Here is a 27580-nt window from a genome sequence, read left to right on the forward strand (position 1 = left end):
GTATTCAGAGCCATGCTTTATTTCGAGAACATGTGTAGCTTTCACTTCAGGGCCCTTGCTGGCGTGATTTTAAATGAATTGCTGTACTTTGCAATTACGTCTACTACATTACCGAGTTCACTTGTTTTTTTCTCTCTCCCTAACTTCGCCCACTGTTACTTCAGAAAGTCTTGGTAGCGTAGGAGCACATCTGACTGCTCAGAGTATGAGCATTTGATGATCTGCCGTGATTCAGAAACAGCAAATGGAGTCCCGTCCCGTCCCCTCCCCACCTCATGAATCAGAGATCAGATGCAATTTTTAACAGATCTGTCGCACTTCAAAGACTTCAGTAAGCAAAAGGCGAGAGACACATTTTATCTGCATTTATTTGGCTGCTGGCCAGTGCATCTCAACACCAAAGGTGATGGTGCTCCAGATGTTCCTGATTTTGTCAGCCCTGAGCAGGAATAGCTGCCGTCACTGATTTTCGATAGCGGAAAGCCTCCAAGACAATGAGGCATGGCAATATCTTTTATTGCCCATTTTAAAAAAAAGTATTTTTATTTGCCGGCGCATTTCAAAAACCCTTAAGTGCTTAATGTTTAAAATGTGACTGTGCCGTTACGGAAAACTGCGCCCTCTCCCCCCGTAAAATAATCAGGTGTAAGATGGGGCAAGAATCGGCGGTGAGGAGTTTGTGTCTGGAGGCTTTCAATCACTGTCCGAAATGGACTTTTTGATAAATGTCACGGGAATGGGGAGTTCATTTTATGGCGCGTTTCTTGATCTTTAATTTTGTACCCATGGTGTTTAATAGGAGTAAATTATGTTCCCTCTGTTGGAACCGGATTCATTGCGATTTTCTGCAGCAGCAGGATTGGACATTCCCAGTTCCACGCACACCAGCTGTGCATACAAAACTGTGACATTGTTCAATGAGCCGTTTACCATCAGCCAAAGCAGAGAAAAAATACTTATGATTCACCTACTCCTTGGAAGAGCTGCATGCATTTGTCTTCATTCAAGTTGCAAAAAAATTACCGTCTGCGTACAAAATACATGAAAAATATTCTGCTTCAGTTTGAAAATCCAGCAAAAGGGAGGGAGCATTTTATTAAAAAGCATCGAAGCGATTTGCACCACTTATATATTTACATCAAGCAGAATAAAACTTCCGAGAGTGCAAATACAATATTGACTTTCTTTCGAGCGTTTCGAATTACTTCGAGGATTTATTTGATTTCAAAGATCTTTTGGTATACATTTGAATATCTTGAACCTATTGAAGGGTTAAACGTTCCACGAGCCCCAGTAAAGCAGTACGATTTTAACTTGTTTTAATTAAACGCCAAGCTGAAGCACTTATAACCCCATTGTGATAATCGACATAGGATCGTTTCATTTAAAATATGCTTGCACTAGCATGGTTTTCTTAAATCCCTGTCGCCTGACAACTGTAAAGCCTAAAACTGAAACAAATGATGTGGAAATAGAGTGAAATAGGTGTAATACACTCAGAAATTTACCCCTGGGCTGTATTAAGTTATTACAGGAGCCGTGGGCTCCCAAAATGGTTTTATGCTTTACACGTATGCCAGCAAATGCACTGTGTGAGCCACGAAACAATTTGCTCTGGTCTCAGCCCAAGGAACGATGAGGCTCGCAGTCTAAGTGTTCAGATGCAGTGTTCTTAATAGATAACAGTTGAGAGTCGCTAAAGTTTGTTTTAAATGCCATTGAATGGCAAGTCCTCCCTTGGGATATTAGAGGAGGAAAAATACACAGTAGATACGACATGAAGTTTCCTTTGAGTTGGAAGAAAGCAATCACTGTTATCAGTCATGCATCAGGGCGTTAAGTGACAGGACTCTTGCACCGGCGCTACTGACGTAGTTTCGCCTTTGCAGGAGTGTGATAACGAATTCTGGTCAATTAAGTGTGACCAGGAACCTCCCTCATTCCACCAAGGGAGCACATAAAAAGCAGGACATGTCAATAGCTTCTCAGACTCAAAAAGACAGCGACCAGCCAGAGAGTCACAGAGAGCAGCGACAGCTTCCTGTCAGATTCCCTACAGACTGCAGACCTGAAATGTGAGTCAATGTTAAATTCTGGGACAGGACTTAACGCCAAATCAGTTTGTGTGTTCCAGGTAGTTCCGGGGCAGAAAGGTTCAGTTCTGCTGTTTATACAATGTAGAAATTATATACATAGCGTATCCAGAAAATATTCTAGAAAAAGGTGTTGTCTGTAAATTGATATAGTTTGGCTAATTATGATTTTGAATGGCTGGATGCATCTTAAAATAAGAAGTTATTAATTTGAAGATTATGTTTAAAACTTTCTGAGTGAATGTATTATCGGATTTAGCAGCGAGCATTGGACTCAACAAAAAAGTTTCTTATATCGATATCAAACGGCTATTAGCCGATGGGTTATGAAAGATGAATAACTGAGGTCTAGCGAAAATGGTCATAAAACCCATCACCTGTGGCGCAGAACTTTACAAAAAGGGTCGGTTTGTGCACAGGCGCCTTTTGGGAGAGGAATTGCTCTGATCGCCATGTGGGGCTATGGCACAATCTCTTTCCAATTACACGGCACAGAACAACCAGTTCCTCCCTTGTACGTGTGACCCATAGTGAGTATCTAACACTGCTGGGGAATATCAATCATCATTTTTCTTTCCAGCTTAAGAAATGAATAAAGACCACGTTTTTTTTAAAATCACGAACTGCGACATGTTTGGAAAATGTTCCTGTTCGTGTGCTTTTCCCTTTCAGATGCAGGGCAACATGAAGCTCTGGCTAGGATTGTTCACCTTTGCATTTTGCATGCTGATCTGCATAGGAACTTTTGCCGATGCTTACCCCTCCAAGCCTGACAACCCTGGGGTAGGCGCCCCCGCAGCGGACCTGGCCAAATATTACTCCGCATTGAGGCACTACATTAACCTCATCACAAGACAGAGGTGAGACCGCATGTTCACCGCGGATCACGTTCAGTCGGGGTTGGCGCAATGTAACCGTGTCACTCACTTATTTTAGGCTTTAGGACAAAACCAACACCAGGGAAGGAAGGGAAAGACATTGGCATCATGACAGTGTAGGGTACGCCTTAAACAGTCAAAGTTTTTCAATTTAACTATTTTCTATAAATACTCTTTAATAAGTTAATTGCTAACAATTACTCTAGGTTTCGGCACGCTAAAAATCTCACGTAGCAACAATCTTGTATTAGATCTACGATACTACGCGGGTGATTGGTGCAGGTCTTTGGGCTATGAATGGATATACGAAAACCACAAGCCAAGATTGGTGCAAAATAACTCGGGGCAACGCTTCACCATTTGTCTGGTTTAGTCACTAACATTTCAGACGCATAGCCCAACGCGGGAAGGGTAGGGCAGAATATACTAGGAGCGGCGTATATCGCAATACCCACATCTCTATTTATCTCTGCAGAACACTTTGGATTATTACATCAATATTCCGTTCTTGTTTGTTTTAAAATGAATCTCAGTGCCTATCATGCAATATTACAGCATGGGTGCAAATGGGGATTCTGAGAGCATTTTCGAGTCACTAGCTGACAGCCTTTAAGTTCTGCTGCTTGAACGTAGATGTTCTCCTCAAAGCAGCAGATGTTATTGGTTAGGTAAGATGATATCCGTTAAGATAAAAGCAAAATACTGCTGATGCTGAAAATCAAAAACAAACATTGCTGGAAAAACTCAGCAGGTCTGACAGCGTCTGTGGAGAGAAAGACAGAGTTAACGTTTCGACTCCCTATGACTTCCTTCTTCCTCAACCGAGGTTTCCCATCCACGGTGATTGACAGGGCCTTCCACTGTGTCTGACCCATCTCCCGCGCATCCGCCCTCACACCTTCCACTCCCTCCCAGAAACATGATAGGGTCCCCCTTGCCCTCACTTTTCACCCCACCAGCCTCCGCATTCGAAGAATCATCCTCTGCCATTTCCGCCAACTCCAGCATGATGCCACTACCAAACACATCTTCCCTTCACCCACTCCCCCTTTTGGCATTCCGTATGGACAGTTCCCTCCAGGGCACCCTGGTCTATTCCTCCATCACCCCCTACACCTCAACCCCCTCCTAAAGCACCTTCCCATGCAACCACAGAAGGTGCAACATCTGCCTCTTCCTCCCTCCTCACCGTCCAAGGGCCCAAACACTCCTTTCAAGGGAAGCAGCATTTCACTTGCACTTCCCTCAATTTAGTCTACTGCATTGGCTGCTCCCAATGCCACCTCCTCTACACTGGAGAGACCAAATGCAGACTGGGTGACCGCTTTGTGGAACACCTTCAGTCTGTCCACAAGCATGATCCAGACCTCCCTGTTGCATGCCATTTCAACACACAACCCTGCTCTCATGTCCACATGTTCATCCTTGGCCTGCTGCATTGTTCCAGTGAAGCTCAACGCAAACTGGAGGAACAGCACCTCATCTTCCAATTAGGCACTTTACAGCCTTCCGGACTGAATATTGAGTCCAACAACTTCAGATCATGAACTCTCTCCTCCACGCTTACCCCTTTTTGATCCCCTTTTTTCAATTGTTATTTTTTAATTTTATATATTTTTCCACTTATTTCTATTATTATTTTTAAAATTTCTTTCCATTCATTGTTTTATCCCCATCTTTTAGCCTATTTTGAGATTTTCTCCCCACACTGTCCACTCCCCCCACCCCCTCTAGGGCCATCTGTCACTGGCTCATCCTACTTTCTATTCTTAATGTCACCATTAGCAACTCCTTTAGCCAATATCATGGCCATCAACACCCCTTCCACCTTTTGTTTATGACATCTTTTGCAATCTCTCCTTTGCCTCCACCTATCACTGGCCCTCTATCCAGCTTCACCTGTCTCCACCACTCCCCCCCCCCCCCCCCCTCGCCCTTATACAGTAGGTATTTCACCACATTTCCACTTTTCTTTAGTTCTAAAGAAGTCATCTGGACTGGAAAAGTTAACGCTGTTTTTCTCTCCACAGATCCTATCAGACCTGCTTAGTTTTTCCAGCAATTTTTGTTTTTGTTTCATCGGTAATGTTAGATAAATACCATTGGGCAATCAGGGCTCCGGTAAAATAATTGTGTCAATTCTCTGATGTAAGAGCGTTTACTTGTCTAAGGATTTGCTGTAAAAATGCTTTAAAATGAATGTAATGAATTGATGTGAATCGAGAGGAGCTCCACTTACAATACGTTTCTGAACATTGCCCCGGGGTAGGTTTTTTTTTGATGAAAGACTAAGTATACCGGATTTTACTGTGACTAGGCTTAGGACGACTTGGTTACCAGTGCAAGGTTGGAGTCCATGTAAATGAAATATTTTGGTGGGTTGTGGGAATTTATATAAGAGCCAATTCCAGTGACCCACAATGTACAGTTGACAACTGTGGAGCTAATAGACCAGGAACAACTAATAACATTGGACAACATTTGCAGAGTGAAAGCAGTAACATCTCGTAAGTGGTGTGATAAGGACTTCGCCTTGTCTAATCTCTGTACCGATAACTTTCAGGGAATTGATATGCTGGTCACAAATGGAACATAATTACATTTTGCCTTTTTTCTTTGTTTTAAACATGAGGATACAGTTAGTAAATTGCTTGGTGGTTTCGGACTGAATGTCTGACCTGGTAAATATGGGCTCCAGGCGTTTGCTCCTCATGTTTAAGAGGAAATTCGTTAGATTATCATTGCTCCTAATAACCTCCGCTTTCAAACTCACTTTCTTTATCATTTCATAAAATGTGTCCACCGGACTGACAGTTATTGCAGCAGTTGACCCGAGTGTCACACTTTAAACGGCCTCCAATACCAGAGATGGGGGGGGGGGGGGGGCACTAAATATGTATCTGTCTGGAATGGTAATTAATTGAAGGGTACGGAAAGCCACTCTGTAATATATTGTGGCTGGAAAACGTGAAAACAACAACATACACATCAGGACTTTTATTACTTATATTGAGAGGAGGGATGTTTGCTCTGTATCATCAAGTTTATTCCAGAGCAACTGCACCAGAATATATGGCAGATCCAAGAGAAGGTTGAGTGAATTCTGAAGCGCATTCGCTGTAATGCAAGCAAATTGCAGCTAACCTACAAACAGCAAAGACCCGCGAGGACCAGTGAGATAAATGCCCGATTTTTAATTATATTGGTTGAGAGAAAAAAGTTAGCTAAGAGAGCTCAGAGCTCTTCTCACAGTGATTGCAACTTTTCGCCTCCACCTGAACCGAGAAGCCTCCGTTTAACACGAAACTAAAATACTGCGGATGCTGAAGACCTGAGATAAGAATGGAAAATGCTGAAAATACTCAGCAGACCTGGCGGCATCTGAGAGAGAAATAGAGTTAACGTTTCAGGCCTGCACTTTCATCATCCCTTTGAGGTCTCTTTATCAAGTCACTTGACCCTCTTCACTTTTTAAAAACCCACTGTTTCCGGTCCAGTTTCTTTAGTAGTTTTTTTTCTGGTTATTGATCCACACTTCACTGCCACGCTGTCAAACATATATTAACTGAGTTGCCTTTATCGCACAGTGCCATCTATCGAATTTAAGCAGAACAGGTTCTGTCGCTGCAGCATCGCCAGAGCATGTTCTATACTGTTTGCTGAAGTAGAGTCCTAGTGACGTATTAATGACCCATCGAAGGCATCGCATGCACATTTATTACTGAGTGCATTAATAATGCAGAACAGTAATTCTACACGTACTCAAGGACTGGAAATAAAAGATTGTATATAGACCACCAACTAGCAGAAGGGATGTAGAGAAACAAGTTTGCAAAGAAATTACAGAGAGGTGCAAGAATTATAGAAGAATTATAATGGGGAATTTCAATTATCCAAATATATACTGGGATAGGAATAGGGACAAGAAGGGTGAGAGTTCTTGGAGTGTGTTCAAGGTAATTTTCTACAGCAGTATGTTTGGAGTCCAATGAGAGGGCAGGCACTGTTGGACTTGGTTCTGGGGAATGTGTTGGCCCAAATGGATCAAATATCAGTGGGAGAGCATTTAGGGAGCAGTGACCATTATATAATAAGGTTTAGGTTGGCCATGGAGAAGGACAGGGAGCAATCCGAGCAGGGATAATTAATTGGGGGAAAGCCAACGTTGATGGGATGGGAATGCATCTGAGCCAAGTGAATTGGAATCAAATGTTGTCAGAAAAGACAGTGGCTGAACAATGGGCTACCTTCAAAGAGATAGTATTGCAGGAAATGTCAAAGTATGTTCCATTGAAGGGGAAGGGTAGGACAAATAAACCTAGAAAACCCTGGATGGCAAGAGAGATGGAAGTGAAGATGAAAAAGAAGAAGTACGTGTATGACAGATGTCAGGTTGAAAATACATGGGGAACCAGGCTGAATATAGAAGGGCCAGAGGGAAAGTGAAAAAAACTAATCAGAAAAACAAGGAGGGAACAAGAAAAGAGGCTAGCAGCTGACATGAAAGGGAATCCCAAGCATGTAAATAAGAAAAGGATGGCAAAAGAAAGTGTGGGACCAATTCGGGATAAAAGAGACTTGCATGTGGAGGCAGGAGAAGGAGTGGAGGTATTAAATGAGGCATTTTGTATCCGTCTTTACAAAGGTACAGGATGCTACCCAGGCTGAGGTGAGAGAGGAGGCAACTGGTACACTCAAAGAATTTACAATTGAGATGGAGGAGGTATTTAAAAGGCTATCTTTACTTAAATTGATAAGGTACCCGGGCTGGATGAGATACATCCAACGATACTGAGGGAGGTGAGAGTGGAAATTGCAGAGGCACTAGTGAGTCTTCCAGTCTTCCTTAGACACAGGGGCGGTGCTGGAGGACTGGAGAATTGCAAATGTTACACCCTTGTTCAAAAAGGGGTGCAAGGGAAACTTCTGGAAACTTTAGTTTGGGACAAAATCAATAGTCACTTAGACAAGTGCAGGATAACTAAGGAAAGCTAGCATGGATTCATTAAGAGAAAATCATATTTAACTAACTTGCTGGAGTTTTTTGAGGAGGTAACAGAGAAGGTTGATGAGGGCAATGCTGTTGATGTGATGTATGTGGATTTTCAAAAGGCATTTGATACAGTGCCACACTTGTGAGCAAAATTCTAGCTCATGGAATAAAAGGGAAAGTTGGCACTTGGATAAGAAATTGGCTGAGTGACAGGAAGCAGATAATTGTTTTTCAGTTTGGAAGAAGGTTTGTAGTGGAGTTCCCCAAGAGTCAGTGTTGGGACCCTTGCTCTTCATGAATGAACATTAATGACCTAGACTGATGTGCTGGGCATGATTTCAAAATTTGCGGATGATACAAAGATTGGAAGCATTGTCAACTGTGATGAGGATAGTCTTGAACTTCAAAAGGTTTGGTGGATTGGGCAGACAAATGGCAGATGAAGTTCAATGGAGAGAAGTGTGAGTTGATTCATTTTGGCAGGAAGAATGTGGAGAGACAGAATAAAATAAAGGGAGAGCCTCTAAAGGAGTTGCAGGAACAGAGGGATCTCGGTGTATATGTACATAAGTCATTGAAGGTGGCTGGGCATGTTGAGAGAGTTAATAAAGCACATGGTATTCTAGGTTTTATTAATAGGGAAATTGAGCACAAGAGCAATGACTTGTTTAAAATACTAGTTAAGCCTCATCTGGAGTACTGTGTCCAGTTTTGGGTGCCATGCTTGAGGAAGGATGTGAAGGCTTTGGAGAGAGTACAGAGGTGATTCACAAGAAAGATTCCAGGGATAAACAACTATAGCTATGAGGGTAGATTGGAGAGATTGGGGCTGTTTTCCTTGGAGAAAAGAATGCTGAGAGGAGACTTGATAGAGGTATTCAAGATCCTGAGGGGTATGGACAGGGTAAATAGTGAGAAACTGTTCCCACTCAAGAGAGCATCAAGAACTAGAGGGCACAGATTCAAAATAATGGGCCTAAAGGATTAGAAGTAATATGAGGAAAAAAACTTTCACCCAGAGGGTGTTTGTAGTCTGGAATGAACTTCCTGAAAGGGTGGTGGAGGCAGGTTCGATCAAGGTATTCAAAATGGAATTGGATTGCTATCTGAAAAGAAAGAATATGCAAGTTTATGGGGATAAGGCAGGGGAGTGGGATTAGTTAGAATGCTCTTTCAGTGAGCTAGTGCAGACTTGATGGGCTGAATGGCCACCTTCTGCACTGTAAAGATTCTGTGATAAAAGGAGTACAGGGGAACTAAGTTATTTTGTTCGTGTTTTGGCTATGCAAGCCAAGGGTGTTCGGGAATATGGTTTATTTATATGAAAAGCAGATTTTGATTGTTGGGAGCGATGCATGACAGGAATCTGAATGTTATTATAATCTGTTTCTTGGCAGAAGGCTTGATAAGTTCTTTGCTTTTATGCAACTTGCTGTTTTATTTTTAAATATTAGTCACTAAAGGATAGTTCAGCAGTGTATTGGTGGGAAACTGCATCTTAGACGTGGCCTGTAAGCTGACGATCTTTTCTAATTCAGGGTGCACTTGTCATGTCATTAGCACAGAATTTTAGAGCAAAATGAGGCCATTCAGCCCATCATGCCTCACCAGCTCTTTGAAAGAGCTACTGAAATGGTGCACTTCCGTGCTCTTCCCTCATAGCCCCATAAATATTTCCTTTTCAAGTGTATATCTAAATATCTATAGAAAGTTACAATTGAATCTACATCTAGAACGGTAAATTGATGGGATCCACTGATGTTCTTACAATTAGCTGACAGCGCAACATGATAACCAGTAATGAAAATATAATGCAACTGAGAAGTTTCCAGGATTTCAGCTGTCCATCAATTGTACTGAATATGCCGAGTACTTGCAATGTACAACATTTTGCAAAGCCCAGTTTAAGCCTAGGTACTTATTTTTACAGAGATACTGTACTTTATGTTCTTGATATGTTAAAGAGGTGTTGTAACTTTTTGTCCTGAAATAAATACCTCACCAGACAATTACAGATGAGAGGTCTTTTGGCCCATCTTAATTTAGATCTTACAGTCTCCCCATTATAGCATCCAATTGTATCTCTGTGTATCTGGAAGTCCATTCAATGTGTTGATCACTCTTTGTGGAAAGAAATATTTTGAATATCAGTAGTTTGAACCTGTATCCAATTATTGTACATTCACAATTAAATTTAAAGAAACCGTACCAGTTCTACCTTTTCTTTAAGATTACTCACACATATGTTTTCAAGCCACAAGGAAACAAGGTGCCAAGTCAATCCATGTAATCAGATCCCTGGCACTAGGGATCAGCTTTGTGCTTCTTCTCTGCATTACCTCTGGCACTCACTTGTCTTCCTCATATTTCACTGGCCAGAACTGGACACAGTGGTCAAAGAACAAACCCGAAAATGTTAGAAGTGTCAGCCAGTCAGGCAGAACCATAGAGAAAGAAAAATGAAATTAATGTTTCAGGTTGATGACTTTTTATGAGAACTGGTAGTGAAGATGTAGTCTGACTAGAGCACTGTACAATGTGATCATGGCTTTCTCTGACTCATTCTATTTTTCCTCTGGTATTCAATATTCTGTTGGTTTTTTTATTGCTACTCAACATTGGTTGGATATATTGAGGGCGAAATCAGTCAATGGTATTAGTTCAAAATGATTATGACTTGACAGCTTGCTTAGATTGTGCCAGTATTCTTTTCAATTTTGTGCTACTGGCATTGACCAATTTCACCCCTGTTCATGTTGAGCCTATTAACACTCGTAGGTCTTTTTAATTTCACCCACAGTTATTTCAACACTATTCATGGAACATGTGTGTCACTTTCCACCCATACTGTGTGCAGTACTTGATATTTTTTAGTATTAACTTTAAGCTGCCATTGTCCTGCTCACACATATATGTTTCCTCCAACTCATTCTGAAATTCCTGAGCTACCCCCTTTTGATTCCACTTGCTGTCCCAGTTCCATGCCATCTGCAAATGCGACTAATTTACATTGAGTTTTTGAATCCAAGTAGTTGTTGTAAATCAGAAACAGCAGTAATACCAATACAGTTCCCTGAGATACCCTAACCTCAATTGTTTCCAGAACTCAAACAAGGATGAAGTTATGTATTTCCTTCCCTTGTTTTCTCCTTTCTTTACTTTCTCAACATACTGTGTACACCATTTTAAAACTTGAGGTAGAATACAATTCAACAAAGGAATATGCATCAAAAAGTAAAATCCTCACTTAAGAAAGATATTGTAGTCACAAAGACGGAGTATGTGCTTCCATGTGCATGCATTATCCTTGTGCTTACAGATGTTAAACAGGCCCCATCATGTGATTGCAGTGCTAGCTTCAAGTAGACGCCACACATCACAGGCATGGCTCTGTGTCATTGACATTATACAATGCTGAGATTTTTTTTTCTTGCCTACTGAGGTATTCATTTTGGTGAAACCCTTTTAAACATGTCCAACTTTAGTTCTGTTTGTGTTTGATAAACTAGGTCTGATGCAGATAATCAATAGTATTGACAAACTGTGCATTTAACATTTGTTATCAGCTTGTTGTAAATTTTCAGCATTTGGATCTGGAAGCAAGATGGAAACGGGAGTAGGCTGTTGAGCTCTTCACATCTGCTCTAACTTTCCTTGAAATGATGGCTGACCTGTCTCCTAATTCCACCCACCTGTCTTAATACCATACCTCTTAATACCCTTCACTAGCAGAAATCTATCAACCTCAAATTTTAAATTATTAATTAAGGTAGCATCTGCTGTTTTCTGTGGCACAGAGACTCACATTTCCCTTTGTGTGAAGAAACATTTCCTAACATCCCTCCTGAATTGCCTGGCTCTGATTTGAAGATTACATCTCTAGTTGGAAAAAAATATTTCTATTTATCATATCGATTGCTTTCAAAATCCTAAAATCCTCAATCAAATCACCCTTAACCTATGTTCCAGGGCATACAAGCCTAGTTTATGTAATCTATAATTATTTAATATAATCTATATTTATGTAGTAATAGATATAGAAGCACTGTAGAGGGTGCAAAAAGATTTGTGAGGATGACACTAGAAATGCAAGACTATACCTATCATAAAAGGATGGACAGGTTGGGTCACTGCTCACTTGTAAAGAGAGGCTGAGGGTTGACTTAACCTAGATTTTTAAAATTATGAAGAGTTTTAAGTATAGAGAATGTTTTCATTTGGAGCAAAGTGCAAAACTAGTGGCTGTCAATAAGAAGTAGTCACCAATAAATCAAATAGGGTGTTCAGAACAAACTTCTTTACTGAGAATGTGGAGCTTGTTACCTCAGGGAGTAGTTGGGCAAATAATATAGATGCATTTATGGGGAAGCCAGATAAACAAATGAAGATGTAGGGAATAGGATGTTATACTGATAATTAGATGAGAAGAATGGAAGCATAAATGCCACCATTGACCATTTGGGCCAAATCACCTGTTTTCGTGCTTTAAAGTCTATGTAATCTCTCCATAGTTTAATCCTTGGAGTCTGGGTAACATGCTGGTGAGTCTGTACTGCACTTTTTTAAGATCTTTCTAAAGTGTTGTACACAACATTCAAGATGTGGTCTAACCAGGGGCTTGTGTAATTGTAACATAACTTCCTCCCCTTTATATTCTAGTCCTGTAAGTATAAAGGTGAACATTCCTTTAGTCTTTTTCATTTTTTTTGCATCTGACTACCACATTTTAGTGATCAGTGGTCATCCACTTTTCTTAGCTTTTCACCATTTGTTAAAAAATAATGTTTCACTTCTTCATTATGGACCAGTTCATGAAGCGATCAGTTCCTGGCCAGTTCTGATGTAGTGTTGAACGTGAAATATCTTTCTTCTTTCGGGTTCTGATTGATTTGTTGTGTACTGTTTTTACTTCTGTTTATTTATAGTGTTTTTCTTAAACCAAATGACTATTAGTTGTGAATGCTCACAGTTGGAACAGCTTTTAAGAAAGCTGTATTTATCCTTATCATATCTAAGAGCACAATGGAAGCATAACTATTAGCATGTTTGCACACTAAAGACAATATGTAATGTGATTGACTGATTCAGAAATAATTTCTAATATAGCCATAGTATGAATATCAGAATTTGTTTAACATGCATGTTCCTTTTTTTAAAAAAAACTGGTAAATATTTGCATAAAAACTAGTAAATATTTGCATATCTAATCGACTGAATAACTCTGGTAATGGTTTAAAATATTTTGGTCATTTGGATGCAATAGGTATGGAAAGAGATCCAGCCCTGAGGCACTGATTACTGATCTGCTGCTGAGCGAGAACTCAGAAAGTTTTCCTAAATATAGGTGAGTATACATGACAAGGATATTGTGTAACACAGCTTTTCATGATAGAAGTGTACAGCTAAAAGCAACTCGGTAGTGACAGCACCAGATGTGCAACTTGAAAGATGGGGGTGGGCATGCATTCATTTACTTCTGCAGCATCATTAAATTTAATTAGTTTAGTCTAGGTTGAAGGAGCAGATTTAAATAATGGTAGGTTCAAACATCTAAGAATTAATGAGAAAGCCCATCTGGGGTTCAATCTTTTTTTTACATCACAGCCACATCATGGAAATATCTAATGCCAATTTCCTGAGCCCAATGTAATGATTTGTCCAGATAATTTTTTTAACATTTCCAATGGTGCATGGTTTTTAAAGTAAAAGGAATGTTCACGAAATTGAACAGTGTGAAAGTAAGTCTGTCAAAGCTTAATTTGGTTGCTAGAAAGAAAAAGGTATGATTTAAATTCAGCTTTGCTGTTTGAAGTGATGTGAAGTAAGAGGTTAACTAAAATTAAGTAAAACACGATATAGCAAGAAGGGTAGCATCAAGAATGGTAGATAGGAACATAGGAGCAGGAGTAGGCCATTCAGCCCCTCGAGCCTGTACCGCCATTCAATTAGATCATGACTGATCTTCTATTTTAGCGCCGTTTTCCCGCACTATCACTGTAACCCTTGATATCGTTAATATTTCAAAATCTATCAAACTGTCTTGAATATACTCAGTGGCTGAGCCTCCACAGCCCGCTGGTGTAAATAATTCCAAAAATTCACCACCCTCTTGATAAAGAAATTCCTGCTCATCTCAGTCCTAAATGGCCTACCTCTTATTCTGAGACTGTGACCCCTGGTTGTAGACACCCCGCTCTCCACCCCATCCAGGGGAAAACATCCTTCCTGCACTTGGCCTGTCGAGTCGTGTAAGAACTTTGTACACTTCAGTGAGATCACCTCTCTAGAGAATGCAAACTCTGTCTCCCTGTCTCTCCTTATAGGACAAACCTGCCATCCCAGGAATCAGTCTGGTGATCCTTCATTGCATCCCTCTATGGCAAGTATATCCTTCCTTGGATAAGGAGACCAAAACTGTACACAACTCCAGGTGTGGTCTTACCAAAGCTCTATAAACTGCAGTAAGACTTCCTTACTCCTATATTCAAATGCCCTTGCAATGAAGGCTAACATACCATTTGCCTTCTTAAATGCTTGGTGTATCTGCATGTTAGCTTTCAGTGATTTATAAATAAGGACACCCAGGTCTCTCACAATTTAAGAAATACTTTGCATTTGCGTTTTTCTTGCTAAAGTGAATAACTTTCACATTATATTTCATCTGTCATGTTCTTGCCCACTCACTCAGCCTGTCTAACTCTTCTTGAAGCCTCTTTGCATCCCCCTCACAACTCACATTCCTACCAAGTTGTGTGTCATCAGCAAACTTGGAAGTATTACATCTGGTCCCCACATCCAAATCATTGATATCGATTGTGAATAGCTGGGGCTCAAGCACTGATCCTTGTGGTACCCCTCTAGTCATAGCCTACCATTCTGAGAGTGACCCATTTATTCCTACTCGCTGTTTTATGTCTGTTAACCAGTCCTCAGTCCATGCCAGTATATTATCCCATGCACTCTAATTTTCCTTATTAACCTCTTGGGCAGGACTTTATCGAAAGCCTTCTGAAAATCCAAATACACCACATCCATTGGTTCCCCTTTATCTATTCTGCAAGTCATATCGTTTAATGTAGTTTCCCAATCTACCACAGCCAACCCTCATATATTCATAATTCCATTTGTTTAGATTTAAGCCCCTATTTAGAGATTGAACTACATCACTTTCAAACTTAATGTAAAATTCTATCATATTATGGTCACTCTTCTCTGAAGACTCCTTTATAATGAGATTATTAATTAGCCCTTTCTCATTGCACAATACTAGATCTAAAATCGCCTGTTTTCTAGCTGGTTCCTCAACATAATGTTCTAGAAAACCATGTTGTATAAATTCCAGGAATTCATCCTCCCCAGCACTAGTGCCTATTAGTTTTACCCAGTCTATTTGTAGATTACAGTCCCTCATTATTAATGTATTACTTGTTACATACACTTCTAATTTCCTGATTTATACGATGCACTACATTATAGGTCACCAAATATTAGTGGAAAACAGCTCCCACCAAAGTTTGTTGCCCCTTGCTGTTTCTTAGCTCCACTACTTTGAACAAGCATTCAACTTGCACCGTGGACAGAATTTTACATCCTGCGGGCAAGTGCCCGACACGATCGGGTGTAAAATCACGCGAGATGACGTCAGGCGAGTCTCCCGACATCATCGCCTACTCGCGCGATATTTCACTCAGCGGGCACGTGTAAAAGTCAGAAGTGCGCTTGCTGACAATTAAACAGGCAGCTAAGCCCATTAATGGCGCAACTGTCTCTGTTTTTTTGTGGCCCGTCCAACCTTATGGTTGGCAGACAGGCAAATCTGTGGACAGCATTTTTATGAGGTACATTTGCAGGTGCTTGAATGTGATGCACGGAAATTTTTTTGCAGCTTCTTAAACCTTTATTTCATCATCTGTGGCAGCTGTCTACCTTCAGGGAGCTCTCTTGCAGCACTCATCCACGCCCGTGGTGATGTCATCGCCCACCTTTTCCCACCCCCATCCCAGCAGTGCTGAGCTTTTCAGTGCACGTTTCACACTGGCTGGCCTTTAATTGGCCAGCCAGTGTGAAATCACAGTCAGGGGCCAATTGCAGTCAGCAGTCTATTTCCGATCCGCTCTCGGGCCCCTTGATCACATGCGACTGCCAAAGGTAAAATTCAGACCTTGAAATTTGATACATGAACCAGAAATTCAGGTTTATTTCTATGCTCCCAGAATGTGACCTAACCAATGGTGAGGCGTGTGTTTGGGGTGGGGTGGGGGAGCGGGGGAATGGTGGGCAGGGGAGTTGTTGGAGCTGGACAGATTAAGTGGCATCAAGTGTAACAAAAAGCCAGAAGCTATGGCCGATAGTTCTATAATAATTATAATCTGTCAATGAGAGCATTCTAATGAGGCTGAAAAGATTTTTTAAAAATTTAATTTTAAACTTTGGAATAACTAACATTGTATTTAGTTTTACAGGTAATCCCATAATTAGCTTAGCATTGAATGTACAATAAGAACATAAGAAATAAGAGCAGAAATAGTCCTTTTGCCCTTGAAGCCTGCTCTGCAATTCACTAGGGCTCCCCTTGTAAATACAGTGTCTGGCAAAGTTTTAAACTAAAAACAGAATAGCCAATTTTTTCCTTGATAAAAGAAATCATTAAGAGTGTTAACTAAATTGATAATGCAAACATTTATCATTGGATGAATGCATAGTGCATAGAGTAGAAAAAGTGGCACCAAATTGTCGCCTGATTGGGATAGCAGCAAAGCTGCTAGCTACAAGTGATCTCAGCAAAACCTGTGGAGGAGGTGGGTTTGGGTGGGTCGGGAGGTGGAAAATAAAAACCTCCACCTGAGGCTCTTTTATGAAAAACAAGAAAATTAGTACAGCGCCCAGAAAAAAATGCTTTGCATGCTGAACATGTCTTTGATTTTAAATTGGAAATGTCAGCAGTTGCATTTAGTTATACTTTTCTGCTTGCAGGTATGATGAGCCTTCCATGTGGTGATGAAAATACATATTTTCTTTAATGTGGTCCACATTTCAACATCCACTGCTATGGAAATGAGACATTCTCACTGTTGTAAAGACCCTCATTTTACATTAAAGGCAGCCAATGCATGCAGCCATCACTGAAATCTGTAGAACTTTTTTTCCCTGCATCCTATATTGTATATAAAGTTTATTTAAATAAATTATATGTACGTTAAATATGTAATGCATTACAATGGCGAAAAGAAATTATTCTTTGTATGGCAAGGACTGGTTTGAGCTATTAAAATTCAGTAATAAAACAACACAGCCTAAATGGAGATGTGTATAAACTTATCTAACCATGACGTAAAGCTGAACGGGAAAAACTATGATTTGTCAACATTATCTATTAATAGTATTTGTGAGCTCTGTGAAATGTTTTGTGTATCATACTGCACTGCAACTCTTTTGGATTATAAATGAGTTTTCACAAGAGTGTACTTATCCAGCATCAAAATATATAATGCTTCAACATAACCACTAAATACGTAAGCCTAAATCTTCTTCTCGTGTTGGTGCAAACCTGAGTGCAAGTCAAGAGCGCCAGTCTCCTACTGTGAAAGACTATGCTATACTCAGAATCAAATGAAGCGATTCAGTGGTATGATTACTTTATCACATTGGTTGTACTCAGTATTCTGAGGACGAGATCATATAGGGTAATGTGTTGTGATGAACTAGGAAGGGCCAGCATTTATAGAAGGTCAAGAATAAAGGTGTTCAATCTCGGGTAATAAAATATGCTCATGTAAGTAGTGCTAACTTATACTAGAGTTGATTTTGCTGTTATGAACAAAGCAGATTAAACTCTTAATGGAAACATGGGACAGAATATTATGCTTGGCGTGCAAGCATGCACCTGACACGCCCGAGCATAAAATGATATGCGATATTTCAAAAGGGCCTATTAAGGCCATTAACAATCTAATTAAATTCAAATCTATGCTGCCCGTCCAATCTTACGGTTGACGGGCAGGCAAAAAGGCCAAACGGCCTTTACGTTTACGTTTTTTAGGAAACCTCATCCACGAGCGGGTTGAGGTTTCCTAAAGCGAATAAACATTAAATAAAAAATTTATTTTGGAATTAGGACATGTTTTATTAAATTGTTACTGTCTTTATTAATTTTTTAAACAGCACTTCAATCTCCCTGAAGCAGTACCATGCCTCAGGGAGATTGAAGTGCTCTTTATCACACATGCGTGAACTTTGCGTGAGTGCCACTCGCCCTCCTACCCCCAGCCCGCTCAGGCAACACTCAGCGCTGCTGCTCGCGATCCATGCAGGGCAGGCCTTAATTGGCTTCCCAAATGCCCACACCCGCACCCACCAAGCACCCCGCCAAGGGCAAAATCTTGCCCATGGGGTACTTGGCTTTAAGTGAATAGGTAGTGCACTTCCATTTACACAGAATAATTTCTTATAGTTTTCTAAAAATTTATTCTAAGGGAAGCAGGCATTGCTGGCTAGGCCATCATTTATTGCCCAACCCTAGATGTCCTTGAGAAGGTGTTGGTGAGCTGCCTTCTTGAATAAGTGCAGTCCATGTGGTGTAGATACACCCACAGTGCAGTTAGGAAAGGAGTTCCAGGATTTTGACTCAGCAACAGTGAAGGAATGGTGATATATTTCCAAGTCAGGATGGTGCTTGGCTTGGAGGGGAACTTCCAGGTGATGGTGTTCCCATGTATCTGCTGCCCTTGTCCTTCTAGGTGGCAGCGGTGGTGGGTTTGGAAGGTGCTGCTTAAGGAGCCTTGGTGAGTTTTTGTAGATATTGTGGATGGTACACACTGTTGCCACTGTTCACTGGTGGTGGAGGGAGTGAATGTTTGTGAAAGTAGTGCCAATCAGCGGGCTTATTTGTCCTGGATGGTGTCAAGCTTCTTGAGTGTTGTGGGAGCTGAACTCATCCTAGCAAGTGGGGAGTATTCACATTCCTGACTTGTGCCTTGTAGATGGTGGACAGGCTTTGGGGAGTCAAGAGGTGAGTTACTCGCTGCACAATTCACAGCCTCTGACCTGCTCTTGCAGCCACAGTATTTACATGGCTAGACCAGTTTAGTTTCTGGTCAATGGTAACTCCCCAGGTGTTGATGGTGAGGGATTCAGCAATGGTAATGCCATTGAATGTCAAGGGCCGATGGTTAGGTTCTCACTTTTTGGAGATGGTCGTTGCCTGGTACTTTTGTGACAGGAATGGTGAAGATGTCTGAAGAGCTATTATCAATAGTGGGTTATAACCACAGAGGGCGAAACTGAAATTACTCATGCATCCTGCCCATTGCATTCGCTCCAGTCTATTAACTTCGATGTTTTGGTAACTGCATGACCCTTCAGATGTGAAAGCTTAGGCACTGATAGTAACTGTGAGACAGAAAGGGAGAAGTGCGGGAAGGAAGTGTTGGAGGAAGATTTGCAGCATGTCAGGAGAAATGGTTTCTTGCACATCCTAACAAATTAATGCAGAACCTGTTTTAGATTTTTCAGGAGGTTTCCCAGTCACAGCCAGTCAGCTTGACACTCTGTGGGGATGGAGGGGTGAGGCAGTGGGTGGTGTTGGGGGGGAGTGGATGGCAGCTGGAGTGAAGAGCAAAAGTAATTAAGACATCATGTGGGGGGTGTTTGGGGGGGGGGGGATAGTTGGTCAACCTGGAAGCCTTTGGGAGAAAGTTGGCCAATTGTGTTAATGTAAACTTGGTGGGCCAGGAGTTGACATTCCTGCTCCTCGCTGTGAATGCACGCTCCAGCTGGATGCATTCCTTCATACCTTCCTTCAACTGTCAGGTATAGTGTAAAGGGTTAACATCAGAAGGACGTGATGCTGATGTAATGATGTAACATCACATGATTGAGTAACAGAGATCTGGAGGAAGGCGAAGTTCCAGCCTCATGCAGAGTTTCCAATATGTACATAGTAGCTGTAAATAGAGGCTAATATTTCAGCAAATTATAGTCTTGAGCAGTTTACTTTGGGAGAATAGACAAGCACCAAAAAACCCTGTCTAGACACTGAACACACAACAAAACATGGCGGCAGCAGACAGTGAGTAAAAGGCCCAGGGCAGGATTTCCCTTCATTGGGCGGGTTCAGAGGGCGGGCCCAGAAGTGGCCGAAAACAGACCGCCGGCCGCAATCAGGCCTGGACAGCCGATATAAAACACGGCTCCGTACTGGCCAGAAAGGGCCGAGTGGGGGCAGGGTCCTGTCAGCCACTGGGTCCAATGGCGACCCAGTGACCAGTTTAAAAACAGCCCAGGCAGCCTTTGGAAAGCTGCCACAGAGGACATCTGTATGTTCGTAATGGAGTCGTGTGTGGCTAGACACTGCAGGAGGGAGGGCAGGTAAGGGCACTCGGATCACTGCTTCTCTGATGTGTGCCTCATCATCCTCTTGGAGGAGGAGGCTGCAGGAGGGATACCCTTGTCCCCAGGGGTGGGAGGAGGAGGCCACCACACCTCAACAAGAGGGCATGGGGGGAGGTGGCAGCGCTGGTCAGCAGCCATGACGTGGTGCGCGGCTCCTGGGTGCAGTGCTGGAAGTGCTTCAATGACCTGCTGTGCTCAGGAAGGGTGAGTACTGTGTTGGCATGGGTCAGTGTGCAGAAGCGTTAAAGTCTGGCCTCTCCAAACTGCACCCCCCCCACCCCCCCCCCAACCCCGTGGACCTCAGGGGTGCTAGAGTCTGAGTGTCAACTGTTAATCATACCGGTGCTGGCCATGGGGGTGAGCCCTGGCTGCTTGGCCTGATTACCTTGTGGCTTGAGGGCCACAATGCGGAACTGCCCTACAAGGTGTTCCTCAGCTGGGGTTGACCAGGCTGCAATGGTGCTGCAGGTACAGAGTGGGCTAATCAATGCTCCTCTGTTGTTTCAGGAGGAGACAGCCCACAACAAAATAGAAAGGTTGAAGACTGGCAGAGGCCCCCCTAACCTCTTAATCCTTCCAAGGTATGAGCAAGATGCCCTGGAGCTTGAGAACCCCATGTGCAACTGGGCGTGGGGAGGTGGGGGTGCCACAGGAAGGTAAAAGCGCAGTGCACAGAGGTGAGAATTTTGGCTTGTGCAACCATTCTTGTGTAGTCACTTCATTGATGGGAGCCTCGAACCTGGAGTCCCCATTAATCATTGAAAGACGATAGTGCCATGATGCAGATCTCTGTTGTCTCACCAGGGTGCCTAGCATGCACAGTGACAGTGTGATGACTTTAACATATCCTTCTCCTCCCTTTTAAGTTTGTCAACAGGCGTCCCATCTGCAGACCCCTAAGGGCCATCTCTGACACCAGAAGACCACCAGGCATCACCAGTGCGTCACACCCGCTGTCTGAAGCAGGCACCAGCATAGATACCAGCACCTCAGTGGGCATTAGAGTGGCGGCTAATATCTTGGTGCACAGTGGTGAGGGCACTTCACAATTGCTTGAGGTGCAGGCGGAGGCAGAAGGTGCCCAGTATGACGGCAGTCAGAGGACTGCTGGGGGCCAGGACGATGCTCAGTCGAAGGCTGATGATGAGCCTCTAGAGTCATCCATTAGGCGGCAGATGCTGGATGTCCAGCGATATATGCAGGAGGATTGGTGGAGATCCATGAGGGTATGCATGCCATAGTCTCCATGATGGAGGAGGGCATGAGGAGTGTGAGCGTTGCATTGACCCTCATAGCCGAGCGAACTGCCTCCTCCATTGAGGGAGTGGCGACTCTCATGGAGATGCAGCTCCAGGGACAGAATGAGGGATTCCTGGAGTTGCGCTTGGACCTGCAAACCCTCACACGGGCAATGATGGTCAATGTCAGTGTGGGAGATGGATGAGGCACCCAGTATCCCAGCTAGATGCCCGTCCATCATTGGTGTGCAGGGAGGTCCAGAGCAACCTCACGTTGGTGCATGAGCTGCCTGTCATTTTTGCAGCTCCTCTCAGGGCGCTCTGGTTGATGGCAGCAGCTCCACTGCCCCACCACCAGTGACCGTAGTATCTGATGAAGCTGCAGCGACTGGGGAGATATCAACCATGGTACTGGCCGTTCCATCCCAGTGGGACCAGCACAGGCTCCACTGGCCAGAAGACGACCGCCAAGGTCACCAAGGCTGACAAGACAGCACAGTCAGCAGGCTGCTTCCAATGCCGGTGCCAGTGAGGGGGGAGCACCTAGACAAAGCACTCAAAAACATAAGTTAAAGGAACCATGAGCACAAGAAGGACAGGTCATGGGTGATTTTATGTTCATTTTTGTTAACTATATGTATACTGATCCAATATTGAATACTAGAAATGTTCGTGTTAACATTATTGAGTTGTCAGAATGACATAAATTGTGTTTTTGTCTTCATGGCCTAAGTATACTTCATCTTTTTATTTCATTGGTATGTGGAATGCAAGTATGTAATGCTGGACATAGGTAACTCTGAACTTTATTGCGCAGGCAGTGAGTGTTCCTTTTGTTCAACTGAAAGGGTCATTTCAGACATCCAGATGGAGGTGGCAGCCCTGGCATGCATTTGAAGCTGATCTTTGGTAGCCTAGCTGAAGGAGCATTGGATCAAGGCATCCCTGGTATCCCTGCCTCCCTGCAGGTTACTGAAGCCTGGATCCATGCTCTCAACATTCTCCCCACTGTACTCCTCTTCTGACTCACTGCTGCACTCATCATCTGTGGCCTGTGCAGCTGCCTCAAGATCCTCTTCCTCCAGTGGGTCCCCTCTTGCCAGTGCCAGATTGTGGAGAGTGCAGCATGCAACCACGATCAGTGACAGACACTCTGGAGAGTATTGTAGTACTCCCCCTGAACGGCCCAGGCATTGGAAGCGCATCTTGAGAAGACCAATGGTCCTCTCTATCACTGACATTGTGGAGGCAGGACTCATATTATAATGCTTCTCTGCCTCTGTTCTTGGGTGGCGGAGAGGCGCCATGAGCCACCTTGTCAATGGATAGCCCTTGTCACCCAGCAGCCATCCATCTAGTCGGGCTAGAGCACTGAAGAGCCTCGGCACCTGGGAGTATCTTAGTTTGTACGCGTCATGGGAGCTGCCAGGGTACCTTGCACAGGCTTGCAGAATCTGCACCCTGTGATCACACACTATCTGCACATTCAGTGAGTGGAAGCCCTTCCTGTTGACGAAGGCACCCGGCTGATCCACTGGCGCCTTGATGGCCACATGTGTGCAGTTGATGGCACCCTGGATGCAGGGAACCCAGCAATTGCTGCAAAGCCTCTGGCTCGCTCAGCCTGGCTGGCCTCATCCGTATAGTAAAGAATAAAGTTCAGCAGTCGCCTGAACAGAGCTTCTGTCACCAGCTTGATGCAAGGAAGCCTCCTACTGACTACCACGTACTGCCCTCCCTCAGCTGATGAATCAGTGCTCGTCCATGTTGAAGACCACTTGAAGGAAGCACTGAGGGTGGCAAGGACACAGCTGCTAGACTGGTCTGCAGCAGGTGGTGAGGGAACCAACAAGAAGGAAAAACATACTTGACTTCATCCTCACCAACCTGCCTGCCGCAGATGCATCAAGTCCATGACAGTATCAGTAGGAGTGATCACCGCACAGTCAGTTGGAGATGAAGTTTGAGATGAGGATGCGTTCCATCGTGTCATGCGGCACTACCCACCATGTTAAATGGGGTAGATTTCAAATAGGTCTAGCAACTCAAGACTAGGCATCCATGAGGCGTTGCAGGCCATGAGCAGCAGCAGAATTGTACTCGAACACAAACTGTAGCCTCATGGCCTGGCATATCCCCCACTCTACCATTACCATCAAGCCAAGGGGTCAACACTGGTTCAATGAAGAGTGCAAGAGGGCATGCCAGAAGCAGCACCAGACATACCTAAAAATGAGGTGTCAACCTGGTGAAGCTACAATACAGGACTACTTGTGTTCCAAACAGCAGAAGCAGCAAATGATAGACAGACGCAAGCGAATCCTCAACCGACAGATCAGACCTAAGCAGTCCTCCCACATCCAGTTGGGAATAGTGGTGGGCAATTAAACAACGCACTGGAGGAGAAGGCTACACAAATATCCCCACCCTCAATGATAGAGGAGTCCAGCACATCAGTGTAAAAGATAAGGCTGAAGATTTTGCAATAATCTTCAGCTAGAAGTGCCGAGTGGATGATCCATCTTGGGCTCGTCCGGAGGTCCCCAGCATCACAGATGCTTGTCTTCAGCCAATTTGATTCACTCCAAGTGATATCAAGAAACGACTGAAGGCACTGGATACTGCAAAGGCAAATGCACTTAAGCCTTGTGCTCCAGAACTTGCCGCACCTCTAGCCAAGTTGTTCCAGTACAGCTACAACACTGGCATTTACCCGGCAAGTGGAAAATTGCCTAGGTATGTTCTGTACACAAAAAGCAGGACAAATCCAACCCAGCCAATTATCGCCCCATCGGTCTACTGTCAATCATCAGTGATGGAAGGAGTCACCAACAGTACTAAATGTGGCACTTGCTTAGCAATAACCTGCTCACTGATGCTCAGTTTGAGCTCTGCCAGGAGCACTCAGCTCCCAACCTCATTACAGCCTTGGTTCAAGCATGGACAATAGAGCAGAACTCCAGAGGTGAGGCGAGAGTGACTGCCCTTGACATCAAGACAGCATTTGATTGAGTGTGGCATCAAGGAGCCCTAGCAAAACTGGAGTCAATGGGAATCAGGGGAAAACTCTCCACTGGTTGGAGTCATACCTAGCACAAAGGAAGATGGTTGTGGCAGTTGGAGGTCAATCACCTCAGCTCCAGGACATCACTGCAGGAGTTCTTCAGGGTGGTGTCCTCAGCCCAAACATCTTCAGCTGCTTCATCAATGACCTTCCTTCCATCATAAGATCAGAAGTGGGGATGTTTGCTGATGATTGCACAATGTTCCCCACCATTTACAACTCCTCAGACACTGAAGCAGTCCATGTCCAAATTCAGCAAGACCTGGACAATATCCAAGTTTCTGCTGACAAATGGCAAATAACATTTGCACCACACAAGTGTCAGGCAATGACCATCTGCAACAAGAAAGAATCCAACCATCACCCCTTGACGTTCAATGGCATTACCATCGCTGAATCCCCCACTATCAACATCCTGGGGGTTACCATTGACCAGAAACTGAACTGGACTAGCCATATAAATACTGTTCTACAAAAGCAGGTCAGAGACTAAGAATTCTGCAGCGAGTAACCCATCTCCCCAATGCTTGTCCACCAACTACAAGGCACATGTCAGGGGTGTGATGGAATACTCCCCACTTGCCTCGATGAGTACAACTCCCACAACACTCAAGAAGCTTAAGACCATCCAGGACAAAGCAGCTTCCACAAACATTCACTCCCTCCACTACCGATACACAGTAGCAGCAGTGTGTACCATCTACAAGGTGCACTGCAGGAACTCATCAAGGCTCCTTAGGCAGCACCTTCCAAACCCACAACTGCTACCCTCTAGAAGGACAAGGGCAGCAGACACATGGGAACACCAGCACCTGGAAGTTCTCCTCTAAGCCACACACCCTCCTGACTTGGAAATATATCGCCGTTGCTTCATTGTTGCTGGATCAAATCCCTTGAATTCCTTCCCTAACAGCACTGCGGGTGTACCTACACCAGATAGACTGTAGCAGTTCAAGAAGGTAGCTCACCACCACCGTCCCAAGGGCATTTAGGGACGGTCATTAAATGCTTGCTTGGCCAGCGATGCCCTCAGCCCTTAAATGAACTTTAAAAAAGGAGCACAACATGATTAGGTAACAGAGATCTGAAGGGGGCAGACATTCCAACCTCATGAAGAGGTCCCAATATCTAAATAGTGGCTGTAAAAAAAGAGCAATGTTTTTCACAAACTACAGTCCCGAGCAGCTTACTCTAGGAAAATAGACAAGACCCAAAAAACCCCACCTAGACCCTGAACACACGACAAAACATCAGGTTTCCCTGAGAATAAACTTAAGAATAAGAGGTCTACTATTTAACATGGAGAAAAGGAGAAATCTTTTCTCTCAGAGGTTCATTAGCATGCGGAATTCTCTTCCCCAGAAAGCAGTGGAGACTCGGCCATTGAATTTATCCAAGGCAGGGTTAGGCTAATTTTTGATACAAAAGGGAGTCAAGGGTTATTGGGGGGCAGATGGCAAAATGGAGTTGAGACTATAACCCGAGCAGCCATGATCTCACTGAATGGCACAGCAGGCTCGTAGGGCTGAAAGGCCTACTCTTGCTCCTAAACCCAGAAAGCTCGGCCTGCATGCATTAAAATTAAAGGTTAAGTTAAGTTGGAGGCTCCTCAAATTATTCTGATAGTTGATCAACCTCCAGAGAACGCAATGGACACATATCCCTGCCAACCCAACCCTGCCCCCACAACCTGTCTCCATTAAAATCAGAAGTAGCCAAGTTGGAGATTGGTTGACCAATATTTAACTTTTTTAACTCCCTCCAAAACCTGACCCTAGATTTACAGCTTACTTTTATGAATATTTAAGTCATAATTTTTCACTGCTATAATTAAGATTTACAATTATAATTCTTGTTAAATTTGAAATAGTCAGTAAGCTGTTGAAATACTCACAGATATGAATCATTTTTTGGCCACTGGCACAAACTATTTTTATACATTATGATAATAAAGTGAGCTACTTTGTTGTGGATGGTTTTGTATTTCTAGAATGTTGTTAGAGCTCCCCTCATCCAGGCAAGAATATTCTTTTACACTCCTGATTTGTGCCTTGTAGTTGGTGGACAGGCTTTGGGGAATCAGGAGATGAGTTACTTGCTGCAGCATTCCCATATATAGCCATATAAGGCTGGTCAAGTTACATTTCTGATGATCAGTCATGACCCCCAGTATGTTGAGAGTGGGGGATTCAGCAATGGTAATGGGGTGGAATTTTCCGTGCCCAATGGCGTCGGGCGTGTTCAGCAATGTGAGTGGACAATCTAGAGAGAAGATCAGATATGGGTTTCACGGTGTCGTGAAACCAGTTTGTGATCGTCCACTCAACCTGTTGACGGCGGGCTACGTTTCCCACCATTGGATATTGGGAACCTCATTGCAATACATCTGCATATCCTTATAAGGCCAGCCCGCCAGAATCATCCCCCTATGCTTGATCATCCGCCCAAGTCGGCGGGAAAACATGCTGGTGCAGAATGTGTCTTGACAAGCGTGTCATACAGAAGTCAGGACTTACCGCCAGGGCCTTGCTCATATCGTGGACATCCGAGGAGCAGAAGGTGCTGGAGTCCGACACTAAAAGCACACTGGAGGAATGTCCATTGCATGCTGCGTAGATTCTCATGGACATGCCACTGCTTCGAAGCAGCTCGCGGCAATTGGAAAGTCACCGTTGAGTGTCAACTCACAATGGATGATGGTTGAGGGGCGGAGAGCAAGGTCCAGCTGTGTTTGGGAGAGGAAGATGTACCGGGGGTGGGAGAGGAAGGTCTAGGATCAACTAATAGAGGAAGTGTTTTCGGGGAGTGAGGTTGGGAGGGGATTACAAAGATGTCGGGGTGGAGGTTGGGAGGGATGGGAGGGACTACAGGGGGAGGAATGGATAACAGGGGAGAACATGACAACTGGGGACGTAGGTGTAAGA

At 43.5% G+C, this 27580-nt stretch overlaps 1 protein-coding gene across 1 annotated transcript; it reads left to right on the top strand.

Annotated features, from left to right (window-relative positions):
- Positions 1–1987: 1987 nt before the first annotated feature.
- Positions 1988–17165, top strand: npy (neuropeptide Y). The gene is made up of 4 exons (XM_041184563.1): positions 1988–2075; positions 2766–2953; positions 13228–13308; positions 16938–17165. Exons 2-4 carry the CDS (start codon positions 2766–2768, stop codon positions 16960–16962), a joined length of 294 nt encoding a protein of 97 aa, XP_041040497.1. The 5' UTR covers positions 1988–2075; the 3' UTR covers positions 16963–17165.
- The last annotated feature ends 10415 nt before the right edge of the window (positions 17166–27580 follow it).

This window comes from Carcharodon carcharias, chromosome 3 (assembly GCF_017639515.1).
Source record: "Carcharodon carcharias isolate sCarCar2 chromosome 3, sCarCar2.pri, whole genome shotgun sequence".
NCBI lineage: Eukaryota > Metazoa > Chordata > Chondrichthyes > Lamniformes > Lamnidae > Carcharodon > Carcharodon carcharias.